Consider the following 14,172-nt stretch of genomic DNA (forward strand, 5'->3'; position numbering starts at 1 on the left):
GAAGTGGAGAAATAAAACAGTGTCAAGGCAAGTGCAGAATACCCCTAGAGTCAGAGCGCCTAGGCGAACTCATGGGGTAAATGAGGGTTCATCCTGTTTTTAAGCCGAGATAATTGGTTTGCGTTTGTGAGTTGTGCGATGACATTACACTGTTGTTCAGTAGGCTGCCCCATTACATCTTCCTGTGCTTAGCGGCTAGCCGAAGTAGGACTCAAACCAGACCCTTCCGGCTCTCCTCAACCACCCTCAGGCTCTTCTGACAGTCGCCGCAATATCCCTTAACCCAATCCTCCACTTGCTTCTCTTTCCCCTTCTTGGCTGCGCTCTCCAAGAGCTTTCCAACCTTGCTACATTTGTGTGTCTCGTCCAGCAACCAGTTTTCGTATTCCGCTTCCACTACCTCTTTCTCAATCCGATTAACCACCCGTAAAGCAACGAGTAGGTCATGACGATGCGAGCCGAGGTTCTGCCGTGTGCGGTGGAGACGCTGGGTGCTATGCGTAGAGGGTCTGAAGTAGGACTGAGTTGAAATTGTTGATGAGGGGTCGTGGAGGAGGGTTGTGAATGTCTGATGACTTGGCAAGGTTAGCTAGGTTAGGCTTCTAAGCCGAGAGGGGCATACCATTTGTTATCGGTGCTGGCCGCGACTGGCACTGACAGCTCAAGGCTGGTGCCGTTCTTGCTCAAAAACGATTCTTCTATATCGCGAATGTATATTGAACGGGTCATCGTAATGGATGGTTTGACACCCAGTCGTGACATGTAGTTTGCCGCATTTCGCTCATGCCACCAGCTCCAACTATCCCTTGAGGTGTAGAAGAAGTTGGCTCCACCACTGATTAGTAGAAGACCAAAGAGCAGGGAATGTGCCGAAATGACTTTGCCGAGCCCAGCGCCAATCGCTAGTATCCAACTCATAACTGTTGACAGTACGCTGATGACGATGTTGCCTATGTATTGCGCGACAAAAGAAGCTGTTGTTTGCGGTCGCAGCTTGAACTTCCGTGGTCGGTTTGGTGGTGGGATGTCCTGTGCATCGAGCTGTACAGCTTGTGTCTGAGTCCCAATCTGACCAAAGATGCCCGTAACCTTGTTGGTACTTTTGTTGTGACCGAGCCTTGCAACTTGATCATTGACGACATCAACAAGATCCTGCGCTTCAAGCTCCAAGTCTTGCAATGCTTGACGTTCGATGAGCTTCTTCGCAAAACGTGGGTTGCGCTTCCAGTCTACCTTTGTGTGGATAGCAAGTTTGCACCGCGCTTTCGACACATGTGTGATGACAGTCTTGCTGAGAAGTACAAACCGCTCATGGCCTGGCAGGTACCAAGGCGTCTTGCGATCGGATACCACATAACAAAGATGGTCGTTCAGAACTTCGATGACTTGGTAGTCATTTATCACAACAGCTCCGTTCTTACCGGGCTGCGTAATTTCGTACTCGAAATCTCTCCGTTGGAGGTTCTTGTCGCTCGTGATCCAAGGTCCTTGGACAATGCGGGATGCTCTCCGTTCCCGATATAGCAACTGGAATACAGCGCTTTTGTCGCCGAAGAGGATATGAAATAGTCCCTTTGCACTAATGTCATACTCCTTCTCCACAGCAACCTGCGTCATGCCAGCGGGAGCGAAGACGACAGCTTGCGACGGAAGTTTGAATTTGGTGGCATTCTTTCCAGCACTTGCACCCGATGGTCCGAATAGATTGCCATCGATGCGGAGACTGGCTTTGATGTTCTTCCCACCATATGAATTTGGATCAATAGGTGTGTCGGGGGACATTTCCTCCCAGCCCTCCTCACCCGCGGAATTAAGACTCTCATCCGTCTCCATCTTGATCATCCCCTTGATAGTTTCTTCCAGGTTGTACTCTCTAGACGCAGTATTGCGTACAAGGAAGTTCAAGCGAAGCAGAAGCAGTTTGAGAGGCTCGAGAAATGTCTTGACAGTAAGCCTAGTCGCACCATCTTCTCTGGAACCCGATTTGAAGTGGAGGAAAAGAAAGTCGCAGTCCTTGCCGGGTGCAGCGGTGACTTCATCAATAGAAGCCATACTTATTCCAGTAATGAGCACAAGACCAAGGTGGTTGCTGTAAAAGTAGACATTCTTAGTCGTAACGTACACACGCCCGGGGAACTCTTGCTGCTCTGTCGGATTCCATACCGCACGGAACACTAGTACAACCTTCTCCGCCCGTGGCACGGTAGGAAAAATTATACGGAACTGTGCATCTTGCATCCGCAAAGCGAGAGGGTAGTAGTCTGGGAATTCAATCTCTTCAGCACTAGTCTTGTTGAGCGTCGGGATGGGTCCGCCCATACTACTTGACTTGCGATGAACGGCGCTAGTTGGGACAGTAGGCGCTGCCCTAGTCTCATTCTTCTCATCGTCGGGCCCAATGACTGGAGACGGATTGATAGGGCTTGGCGGTCCAGACTGGCTCCGATCACGGGTGTTGGTCTCTTCTTCACGCCCAAGAACGTTGACATATCCCCAGTTGACTGAGCCCCACAGGTTGGCCATGAGTCCACCAGGCATGTTACCCGAACGACCCGTCCCAAGACCTCGCTCTCCGCTTACAGCGACAGCAGCTTTGCTGAGATTCGTCGGGGCTGGTGGGCTTGCAAGAGTGGAAGGAGCGAGACTCGTGTAAGGAAGCGTCTGTCCCATTACCAGTCGAGTATCAGGGAGTCCAGGCGCAGGAGCGGCAATCTGACCGACCTGTACAATGTTATGACTAGCTGAAGCAAGACTCGCGGAGATAAGACTAGCAATGCCACCGCTGGCGGAAGAGGGGTTGCTTCCACTCAACTGAGGGCTTACTGTTGATTTCCGTGTCAAGTCAAGCTTCTCCATGATCCTAGCAGTGTGATCGCGGCGGCTGCTATCACCTTCGGTCGTAGTGCCACGTCGAGACGACACGTCGAAACTACCGCGTGTCGCATTGCTATCACCACCAGGAATGCCGAGCGTTTCGGCACGGTCCATGGGGACGGTGTCTTCACCCGGGTGGCCAGCGTGTCCCTCGGAGGTCTTTGCAGCAAACTCGGGAGCTATGGGAGGGCTTATAGAGAAAGCAGCGTCAACAGACGCGGCGCCTGACAGATCCTTGGATGTATCTTCGAGGGCTTTGCGCTTGGCGACCTCAAAGGAAGAGATCCACTCGGTGATGTCGTTCTGCGTCTCGGCTTGGAGAAGGATGGTAGTGTCTTTCGTTTTGACCTCGAAGCAAAAGCGTCGCTCCTCGGCAAATGCAGGTCGGATACCGCATAGCAGCACACCAATCTTCTCTGATTCTTCGACAGCACCGGACCGTGTTCCTTGCGTTAACCAGCCGAAGATGCCATTCTTGACGAAGAACCAACGTCTGACCCAGTATGTCCTGGCCGGCTTGCCGGTGATTGTGCGCTGGAACAGCCAGCCCTGTTTTTCTGCCTTCTCGTTCCCGAATTCAGGCTTTGCTGGAGATTGCAGGTTCGCGGACGAAGGCGCAGTGCCGAGATAGGGAACGGTCGAAGCGGCGTATGTGTCCAGGTCTCGCGACGGCCTTGCGCTGACTTCGGCTGCACCCTCGATCTGCTGTCGTGCTAGATACAGCTCTCTCTTGAAGACACGCTCGCCGTTCTCCATCTCCTTGCTCCAACCTCGTACGCGCTCGACATCTGATGTCCACGCGTTGAAGCCCTTGTTCGATGCCTCTGTTGCTGCCTTCATATCGCGCCATTGCTCGTTGACGACTTTGACCAGTACCTTGTCCAGCGTCAATCGCACTTGCGGTGCCATAACGCAGAAGTTCATGCTGGCTTGGAGGTATGCTCGTCGCGCCTCGTGCAATTGAAAGGCATCTTCTCTCAACGACGACGCCTCTTTTGTCTTGACTTGACCCGCATATCGTGCAATGGCTCCATCGAATGTGCGCTGTGTCGAATCCAAGTTCTTACGCGCTTCCTTCAGCATGCGCAAGTCGTTTGACACAAATGCTCTCATGGGCTCGCACATGGTCTGCTCAGCCCTTTTCATGCTGCGCAGTGTGCCATTCCAGAACTCCCGTGCACCCTCTCCGAATCGCTTCAGGGCTAGGACGGTGTAATCATGGTCGACGACGGCTTCGGAAAGCTGCAGTGGCGGATGCGACGTTTGTATGTACGTGTCTACGAGGGTCTGCATGTTGTTGCATTCTGCAGCAAGCTTGGAAGTTGCGGTGACGAAGGAGTTGAGCCATCGTTCTATCAGTTCAATCTGGTCGCCGTAATGAACAGCGGTTGCGCGGAAGGTGGGTGAATCGAGGGCGGCTTCTTTGATTACGACTGGACTAGATGTGTTTGTCAGTATGTCTGTCTATCTAGTTCAAGCCATCTAGACAAACATCAGATCCAGCGGTCTGGACACCGGCTCTATGCTAAGTTGCGGTGGCTTCTCTTCCGCCATGCTGCCGGCTCTTCGTGGATAAACGCTATAGAAATGGGTATCGCTGAAGAAAGCTGAAGAAGACTAGATATGGAAGCTATAATACATGGTAGGAGGCGCAGTCGAGCATGTCGCGTGTTAACGCTTCTCCCTCATGTACCGCTCGATTGGGGTTGCGGCGGGTCCATCGTCACTGCCGCGGCGAACGTCAGGGTTCATGCGCTAGCGCCTACTCCACCAAAATTTTGTGACCATCCGGCGCAAGCCAATCCAACAACAACCTCTACATCCAACATGGCAGGCACCAAGGAGAAGAAGCGCACCAACGGCGTTAAGCGCGAGCTAAACGCGACGAGCGAGCCCCCTACTAAGAAAGCGAAATTGCTCGACAACACCGACGATGAAGGCTCGGACAGCGACCATGGCGGAGTGTCGCTCCAGGTCAACGAGGAATACGCTCGCAAATACGAGCACAACAAAAAGCAGGCAGAGAGATTCCGATGTACGCGTATTCAGTGTGGAGCCATTGTCAGCTACTAACTCAAAGCAGTAGAGGAAAAGTACGGCAAAGACAAAGCGTTCGCAAACGGCGGCGACGAATCCGAAGACTCGGAAGAAGGCGTGGAGGAGGATGACGCAGCCGAACTGCTCGACGAGGAACTCGACGAACAGGTCAATGCTACTCTCCAGGCTTTGCGCGCAAAGGATCCTCGTATCTACAACAAGGAAGCCAAGTTCTACAAGGCACTTGAGGAGGGCGAAAATGGCGCAGATGAGAAGGAGAAGAAGGAGGCGTCCATGACACTGCGAGATTACCATACCAAGAATCTACTTGAGGGAAAGTTCACGGTTGAAGACGAGGACGAAGATGCACCGCCCAGGACATATGCACAGGAACAGGAGGATGCTAGGCAAGATCTCGTCAAGGCGCTCAAGGATGCGGATGAAGAAGAAGACGACGACTTCATCGTTGCAAAGGAGAAGCCAGAGAAACCCAAGAACGACCGAGTCAAGATCACTGCCGAAGACGTCGAGAAAGCTGACCAAGACCCCGAGACATTCTTGTCCAACTTCATGGCGTCTCGCGCTTGGGTGCCGACACAATCTGCCCGCTTCCAGCCCCTCATGTCCGACGACGAAGACGAAGACGCCGCTGCCGACGAATGGGAAAACTCATACAACCTATACTTTGAGGACACAACTGGCGCAAATGAGAAGATTATGACATACGCGCGTGACGCCGTCGCAAGCACTACGGTTCGCCGAGACGATAAGACTGGTCGAAAGAAGGCTCGTGAAGCTGCAAGGGCGAAGAGAGAAGCCGAAAGGAGAGAAAAGGAGCAAGATCTTGCACGTCTCCGAAAGCTCAAGGTCGAAGACATGGAGAACAAGGTCAAGCAGATCCGCCAGATCGGAGGTCTCAGCGGCAGGGATTTCAAGATAGAAGAGTGGAAGGATGTATTAGAAGCCGACTGGTCAGACGAGCAATGGGATGCCGAAATGCAGAAGCGCTTTGGTGATGCATACTATGGCGAGGCTGGCGTAGAGGACGACGAAGAGGGCAGCAAGAAGAGCAAGAAGCCTAAGAAGCCCAAGTTCGACGACGACATTGATATCAAGGATCTTGTCCCTGACTTCAAGGACGACTCGGACGAAGAGCGACCCGACCTCTCATCAGATGATGAGATGCCCGATGCTGCAGCCGAAGATGACGACCACGACGAAGCAGAGGCCGGTGCATCATCCAAGAAGTCATCAAAACAACGCAAACAAGAACGCGCAGAAGCTAAATCCACCGCGCGTCGCGACCGCCGCCTGATAGAGAACCTCGTCAATGAAAACCTCGAATACGAGGCCGCGCTCGCTTCCAAGCCCTCCAAGGCCGCCTCCCGTTTCCGCTACCGCGAAACATCTCCCACAAGTTTCGGTCTGACTGCGCGCGACATTTTGCTCGCAGATGACAAGGCGCTGAACGACTTTGCTGGACTGAAGAAATTGGCTGCATTCAGGGATCCCATCAAGAAGAAGAAGGACAAGAAGTTTCTCAGTAAGAAGGCTCGCATCAGGCAATGGAGAATAGACACTTTTGGCGATCCAGACGGGCCCAAGGGTGGATTTGAGAGCCTGCTTGGTGAAGAAGAGGCTGCTGCTCCTTCTGGGCGCGACAACGACAATGACGGCAATATTGTCGAAGGCGAGAAGAAAAAGAAGAAGAGGAGTCGCAAGAGGAAGGCTGCTGCTGTCGAAGCGTAATCTTTTTCTCTAGCTAGTATATTTACTTGTATACCACTACTGCCTTTACGAAATCGATCCTTTTTTTTTGTGTTAATGGAACTGAAGACATATTTCTATATCCATCTGCCATTTGCAATACTCGTAGAGACCAGCATTTTCCAAAATAAATTTATTCCCCCTGAAATCATCGTCAGCGTCACCATCACAGCCAAACTCACACCACAAGAACCTCGTTGAAACTTACCTATCCACTTCTTCAGGGTCAAACGAAGAAAAGAAGATACGTAATACGAAAAGATTAGCCTAGATAAGAGCGGCGTGGAATCAAAAAAAAAAGAAGACCCAGGACCAGGGAGCGGGACTCAGGGAGCGGGCCGTCTGGGATCTAAGATAAAAATAAAGACGTGTCCGTTTGGAAACGGAAAAAGGAGAGGTGAACGTGGGGTCAGGGCAGGATAATGAGATACGCGACCATTCCTTTGTTTGCTTTTTCGAAAGAGGCTGAGTGAGACAAAAAGAGCATGCTTTTTTCCCCCTCCCTAGCAAGTGGATAGACTCGTTCAGGGTTCCGCGTAAGATTGCTGGAACTATGATACGGATGCATTGTGGGCTAGAAGCGAGTAATGGTTGCGTTAGGTAGACCGTTCCAACACTACCATACGTAGGTCTCATATCACCGGAGAACCATCTCACGTTGCAGTTCGATACATGGAAATAGGATGATGATTTATTGATGAGCTATTACTTCGCCTAGCTAGCGCATGCTGGTCCTTCAACTACCCATACAGCAGTTCCAGCTCCTACTCGTGCCGCATGCGGAAGGTATCATGTGTCGTCATAGAAAGCAGTGAGACTGGTCGGACGTTTCTTTCCGTATCCTAAGTACTGCACTTAGCCGTGTGATGGGAGTAGACTCGAGATAGTATCGTCCAATTTCGGGATGTTTGTCGTGCGATTGTAACGGTGATATCAGACGGACGAGTGTCGATATCGGGTATGGTAGGGTCGCACAGTGATTGCACCAAGCTCGAGGGGCTCTACTGGTCGTCCGCATCGTCGGGCTGGTCAAAGAGGAAGTTTGCGGCCAGCTCTTCATTCTTGTCGCATGCAAAGTAGGCCTGAATGACGAGATCGCGCTCAAAGCCAAGGCGACACAGGCGCTCGATAGCCTCGCGCTCCTCCTCAGTCACGGAGATGGCCTGAGCACCGGGTGGCAGCGGCGCATCCTCGTCTGCATCCTCGGCGAGGAGCTGCAGGAACTGCTCTGGGTTGCTTGCGATCATCTGCGCCAACTGAGGGTTGCCTGCGCCGACCTGCTGCAGGATGGGCTCAAGCATTTGTGGCTGCTGTTGTACGACCTGTCGTAGCTGCTGGAACTGCGGGTTGTTGCGCAAGAAGTCGAGAGAGTTGGCGTTGAGCGCACCGGCCGCAGCACCGCCTCCAGTACCGCCTGAGCGAGCACCACCAGCACCTCCGCGATTTTGAGCAGCCTGGGCAGCGGCCTCGAATAGGTTCATCGGCTCATCACCTCCCGAAGGTGCGTTCCCGGTGGGTGCAGGCGCACCTGTGTTGCCTTGAGCGGGTGTGGGCGAGGTCGGGGCACGAGCTTGTGCTTGTTGTGCCTGCTCTTGGAGCGCACTCTCTGGAATACCCTAAATGACGTTAGAACATGTCTAGATGGCAGGAGCGTCGCTTGTCCTACCGTCAGAAGATACTCAACCGCACGGTCGGGGTTGAAGAAGGCGGCGCGCATAGCCCGGTCGATGTCAGCCCTTGCGAAACCCATGCTCTCCATGTTTGCAATGGCGGCCTCTCGCTCTCCACCCATGGTCAGAGCTGAGGGGTCATTGAAGCGCTCCCCGGATGCCTGAGCTGGCGCGGGCGAGGGTGTAGCGGGGGCATTCTGTGTGCTGGATGAAGGTGCTGGTGCGGCGGGAGCTACGGGCGTCTGGGCTGCTGCTGGGGCGGGTGTGGAAGGCGCTGCTTTACTTGACGATGCGGCGGCGGCCTTTGGCTTGGAGACCATGCAGACGATGAAGCCCTTCTCCTCAATATTGTACGACTCGACCGTGTTGGCATCTTGCAGGATCTTGCCTGTTGTCTTGTGTCAGCGACTGGACTGCAGCCGCCATGTCACCTCGCCAGGTGCGGCTACAAGCTTACCAGAGTAAATGAGCTTCTGCTGGGGGACTTCCCACCCCTTCTCTGCCTGAATCTTAGACTTGAGGGCGCCAATCTATCGCGTGTATTAGCATGTGGTTGAGATAAATTTCGAGATGTGGCGGGCCTGCGCACCGTTTCCGAAGGCTCGGCCTCGATGACGAACTTGTTCTGCTTGAGGTCCTGCAGAGAGGTTAGCTGTGGGTCTATAGCGGCCAAGAAGGCATCAAAGTGTATACCTTGAATGTGATCTTCATCTTGGCGGGTGCTGGGTGCGTGGTTGAAGATGGAGCTGTGTTGGGTGGGGTGTTGATGTTCAAGATGAGGTAGTGGGGAGGATGAGGCACTTCCACTTCTTGGCGGGGTTTAGTAGTACCTGAGTAGTGAGGGAAGGCTTAGGCAGAGACAGGAATGATGACTAGTAAGAGACAATCGTGGTCCTTTATATCGTTACAAAGCGTGGATCGTTTGCTCAGAAGACCATGGAAACACAGTCCGTTAGTGATAGGTTAGGCAGAATCTCTGTCGTCAACCACATTGTCATTTCGCCCGCCACAGCTTGCCGCCACAGTTGTGGCGCGCCACCAGGCTACAGGCACACATCCACGGATCGATTGATGCAGCTCCTGTGCTAAAGCGAACGCGAAAGACCCCTAGACCTCTATCTCGGTATTGACGTACCCACACACACACATGAGAGTCACGGGACTTTTCTTTTTTGTAACGAATGCTGATATCCAGCTCAGGGCTCGGGAATCCATTGCAAGGGCCCCAACGGCCAGAACACACCAGTGACGCAACAGCAGATCACCTAGCTGCAGCTTCATCTCCTCCCCAGCCTAGTCGGCTGACATCCATCGACACACGGCACGCTTCCAGATGCCGCGCACCAACAACTTCAAAAAACTGACCAGGTTGCTGTCATCGTCGTCGCCCAGCCATGTGCAGCACATCCGATCGGCCCTTTGTTTCAATCGCCGCCCATGAGTCGCCAATTATGAGGCGAGGGCAACCGTTTCACCGCCATCGCAAACTCTGGCTAGGACACGCCAACGGAATGACTGTCGCCTATTGATATGCTGTGACCTCCGCATTGCAGAAGGGACTGTCGTCGGTCACACCTCCGTAATGACATCTCCAGCGCCTACATGGCAGACCGGGCGAGGCTCCACAGCTCATCAGTCCTGGAAATTATCCGAACGCGGTCTTGTAAGGTTGTTTGTTGTGTCTGCCGAACGCATAGCCAAAACAACGCGTAAGGAAATGAAGGGCTAAACTTACCGCAGCTCCACACCATAAACTTTGACAGGTAGGCCCTTGAACTGCTTCCGGCTCTCGACGCCTGAGCCGGCCAGGCCTGCCATTGGCCGCCTCTGCTCGTGTTTCGAAAAGACAAACTGTTTTTCTTCTTTTGCATCAGATCTCTGCGCATCCGGCACCGGTGCCAGCAATCTGATTCATAGGCATGCCATCATACTCTCAGCTCTGCGGCCAAGCTACTGCATTCTGCTGTGCCAATGTCGCATGGCCATGCCTGAGGATTCGGTAACCATGCCTTGAGGTCGTGCAGCGCCATGCTGGAAAGATGCTTGCGTGCATCCCAGCGTACTAGTAGGGATTTCCCCGTTTTGTCCTACGCGTGTTGCAGGCCAGTCCACGAAACAATGGGCACACATCAGCCCTCTCGACTTCTTCTAAATTTATTATTACTTCTCGTCCCTCCCCACATGCTCTCCCGTCTTCACGCCATCCTGACTCTTTTTCGTCACTACACTGCTCGTCAACCAGTCGTCAGTCATCGTCGTCCAACGCTCGCTTCTCCAAACCTATCGTAATCCTTAGTCGCCTACCGAAGATCGGCCAGTCATAACGTACATACTATATCCGGTCTAGATCCGCATCAGCCACGCCCCGTAACGGCTTGCTCGACTATAGTAGCTGCAGCTATACAGCCGCATTATCTCCTGCAACGCGTTCGTCTCGCGCGTATTCGGTTTCGCGCCTCTCCACAGCAACAACACTGGGGGCTCCATCTTGCATTTCAACCGATAGTTCACCCACTTCTCTGCAGCATCCTCTTTGGTGGCAGTCAACCAAAACCAATTATCGACAATACCCCCTGGAAATCCCCGGTACTATAATACGACTATACCCGCTCTTGTCTCATCGTTACCTCGAGGTTCTCCGGGCTGACTGTCGCCTTTCCACCAACAGCACTCAGGCTGGGGTTTGAGCTGGCCAACAACCTTACGCCCTCCTTTTCATCATGTTACAGTCTCGCAAATTCTACCTTTCTCTTGTCGGCGTTGTTGCATGGTCAAGCACAGCTGCAGACTCAATCTTATCTATTCTGGAAGCAGCGTCGTTTTCTTCGGCTCAATCATCCCTGGTCAGCATTGCCGCCTTAGCAGGCACTTTCGACGTCGTCTCTCTTTGCTGCGTTGGCTTCTACATATTCCACAATGTAGGGAATGTCCGCGGGGCTCTGGAACGATCCGGGCGAGCAAGAAAGGCTCTTGTAGCCACTAGCGTCCTCATATCGGGCGCTGCGCTGGTGCTTTCCCTCATCTTGATCATTATGATCAAGTCAAGATGGGTAGAGGTTACTGCTGGTCCCTCCAGTGGGCCAGTCTCAAACTGGGACAGCCATGTCTCAGGACAAATAGCTATCTGGGTCATCTCTTGCCTCAGCCAGATTGTTCTGTACACTTCATCCCTGTGGAACCGCAAGACGCCTAAAGTCCAAACCGTCATCACATCAGGCCCTCGTGACTCAGTCATGAGTGAGCTGCGAACTTCGCGGCCAAACAACCTCCACTTTGCAGAGCCTGTCCAACCTTCGTCTCCTTTGGCCGCTCATCAGCAACCTGAGGTTCTAGGAGCCTTACCTTCGCCCACCTTCTCCACTCGCTCATCACAGTCACTCAAATCTTTCCGAGATTCTCTTCGCCATGTAGTTCGCCCAGTCACATCGCGCACTGCTCTGATTAGCCAGAAATCTTTCACCAAAGATGCCCCGGTCAGTATCTATTCGAATCGACAGTCAATCGATACTATCTCCCATTCGGATGGTTTCGATAGCTGGGACACAAGCAGTGTCAGCCTTCCGACGCGCGATGTCGTTCTGCAAGCAGCACCATCAAGAGGCACGACTTTGGAGCCAATCCCTGGTAGTCGTCCAAACTCGCCTGCGCGCGCATTGGACGGTCCTTTCCTCTCAGAGCTTCCAGAAGAGGACGACGAAGACTTGGCCCCGCCTCCCAGGATGATGCCAGACATCTCGCGCCCCCCAAGTCCAGCATGCAGCGAGGCTCACATTCACCCGCTATTTAGGTCAGAAAGTCCGTCGGGTCTGCCACCTCCAGCGGCAACGCCTGGTACGAGCATTATGGCCAGTCCATACTCAAACCAAGCTATCGCATGCCCTCCACGATCGTTTAGCCGGATGAGGTCGAACAGTAATCTCAGCCAAACTGCTGTAGGCCCTCCCTCTCTCCACCAGGCCAGAAGCTTTACTCGCGAACGCGCGGCAAGCCTACAGTCCAAGTCTAGGAGTCCATCTCCTCCTAGCCGGGCAATGACACCTCCAATCCCCGACTTCGTGCTCAACTCCTCCCCACGAAGCAGCATGAGCGGCCCCCGCCGAGTTACCCTACAGTACTCCCCAGATCGATGATAGACCTTTCTGAGGGGTGTTGACTTTATTCCCTTGATATCACGCATGTCATGTGAAAGATGTAATGTCTCTACACGTTTGTACGATACGATTTTCCTAGCTATCCATATCTTTGGTATTTCCTTTATGTTACATATTCCCTTCTGTCACTAGCTCTCGCCCTCACGGGGGTTTGATCGAGCGTTGAGCGTTCTCGCATCGCAACTTTTTTTCGGCCTTGGCTCCAGCATACAGGGCTGTTTTGAGCGGACAAAACATTTCATCATGTGTAGTGTCTTACTTTTTTGCTGGCCAATTGGTGGCGTATCACAAAAAAAGGGAAACCCAGATCGGGCAAGAACGGAAGAGAGAAAGAAAGTAAGCCGCAAGGCAAGGCGTTATACCCAAAACAATGCAAAAATTCTCAATTGATTGAACATGAACTCTAGACCTTCCCACTTCCGTATACGAACCTTTCTCTTCATCTGCAAAATCTTCCAAACCTTCAGACCCTTCAAAACTTACTTGACTGAAACTCTCAGCCTCGATTTCAACAGTTCCCTTTCACGATGGCGCTACTTGACTGACACCAACGCCAGTTGATGTAATAACATGCATCATGCCAGGGGAAAGTTATTTGCCAGCCCCACATAGCGTGTCGTTAGGAAGCGAACAACAATGTGGGAGGTCCCCGCTTCGCGTCGCCGTTGAAAGGGCCCGAATACGTGCTTCATTTACAAGCCTACTGGATGGCTGTTGATGGCGAGCGTATGGGGAGATGAATGATGACGAATTCGGGCTTGATTGCCCTGAGTGTCGTAATGCGTGCCGGAGTTTGCGGATATGATACCCTGACCTGGTGCACGGGTGGCCTTCTGCTGAAGTAACAAGGTTGGTTGATGAATAATTACGGAAGCGGAATAAACACGTAATATCGTATCGATGAGAGTATGTTCAATGTTGAGTTGTTTCGCGGTAAAGATACAGTTTGTTGGGTTATAGTAATATTGGATGTAAGCAGGTGGTGTAGAATACGGAGTCTATCTTGACGATAGAATTCTATTTTATCCAAGAAGTATCCTTATGATTGGTATTGTCTATATTGGCGGGCTTGTGCAGTGGCGCGCGGCTTGAACTGTCTTTCATCATTGAACGATGGCGGCACCGTGGTGGCAGTAAGATAATAGCATTTCTAGGGAAGAAGGAAGTTCTGACAACAGCTGCCCACAAGGAGATGTAGGAACAAATCGGTGCTAGTATTAAAAGAAGGGAACATACAAGTTTCTCTAATGTTGAGATAACGTTCAATAACCTGTCGCGTGTTCAACTGCTATTGCCTATCCTGTGGCGCTTTCGAAGTTGCTTGCCGCCGATTCATTTGTCCAGTCCATTGCACCGTTGTACGCAGCATCAGCAACATATGCTCTATCATAAGTCCAATCTCATAGGTAGTGCGCATTCTCCGGAAAGAGAATATGGCAGTAAATCAAGTTCAGAACAGCTCGTTGACAGAAATGGATCCGAACCTCCCTTGCCTCCCAAAGACCTATTTACGCGCGATGCGCTGCAAGGCGCTCGATGCATGCATGCTGCGCCGCATCCTTCGCGACAAACTATGCATCGGCTAGAGAACCTTGTAACAGAACGCGAGAGTATGCGTCTTTTTGACCTTAGGTACCCAATATGTTCGTTTTTGCGTTGCAACCCTCAAGTGA

General features: G+C 52.4%; 4 protein-coding genes across 4 annotated transcripts; 2 read left to right on the top strand and 2 right to left on the bottom strand.

Moving 5' to 3' along the window:
* Window positions 1-211: 211 nt before the first annotated feature.
* ALTATR162_LOCUS3218 (uncharacterized protein) lies at window positions 212-4,428 on the bottom strand (the record flags this gene model as incomplete). Its single annotated transcript, XM_043310824.1, has 3 exons — window positions 212-575; window positions 623-4,312; window positions 4,367-4,428. The coding sequence occupies 3 exons, from the start codon at window positions 4,426-4,428 to the stop codon at window positions 212-214; spliced, it is 4,116 nt and encodes a 1,371-aa protein (XP_043166759.1).
* Window positions 4,429-4,701: 273 nt separating this feature from the next.
* ALTATR162_LOCUS3219 (uncharacterized protein) lies at window positions 4,702-6,660 on the top strand (the record flags this gene model as incomplete). The annotated part of the gene is made up of 2 exons (XM_043310825.1): window positions 4,702-4,909; window positions 4,958-6,660. 2 exons carry the CDS (start codon window positions 4,702-4,704, stop codon window positions 6,658-6,660), a joined length of 1,911 nt encoding a protein of 636 aa, XP_043166760.1.
* A 1,019-nt stretch (window positions 6,661-7,679) lies between these two features.
* On the bottom strand, window positions 7,680-9,059 carry ALTATR162_LOCUS3220 (uncharacterized protein; the record flags this gene model as incomplete). Its single annotated transcript, XM_043310826.1, has 5 exons — window positions 7,680-8,294; window positions 8,345-8,736; window positions 8,806-8,878; window positions 8,938-8,985; window positions 9,042-9,059. 5 exons carry the CDS (start codon window positions 9,057-9,059, stop codon window positions 7,680-7,682), a joined length of 1,146 nt encoding a protein of 381 aa, XP_043166761.1.
* Window positions 9,060-11,068: 2,009 nt separating this feature from the next.
* Window positions 11,069-12,478, top strand: ALTATR162_LOCUS3221 (uncharacterized protein; the record flags this gene model as incomplete). Its single annotated transcript, XM_043310827.1, has 1 exon — window positions 11,069-12,478. The coding sequence occupies one exon, from the start codon at window positions 11,069-11,071 to the stop codon at window positions 12,476-12,478; it is 1,410 nt and encodes a 469-aa protein (XP_043166762.1).
* Between the last annotated feature and the right edge of the window lie 1,694 nt (window positions 12,479-14,172).

Source organism: Alternaria atra, assembly GCF_907166805.1.
Source record: "Alternaria atra isolate CS162 genome assembly, contig: 22, whole genome shotgun sequence".
Classification (NCBI taxonomy): domain Eukaryota; kingdom Fungi; phylum Ascomycota; class Dothideomycetes; order Pleosporales; family Pleosporaceae; genus Alternaria; species Alternaria atra.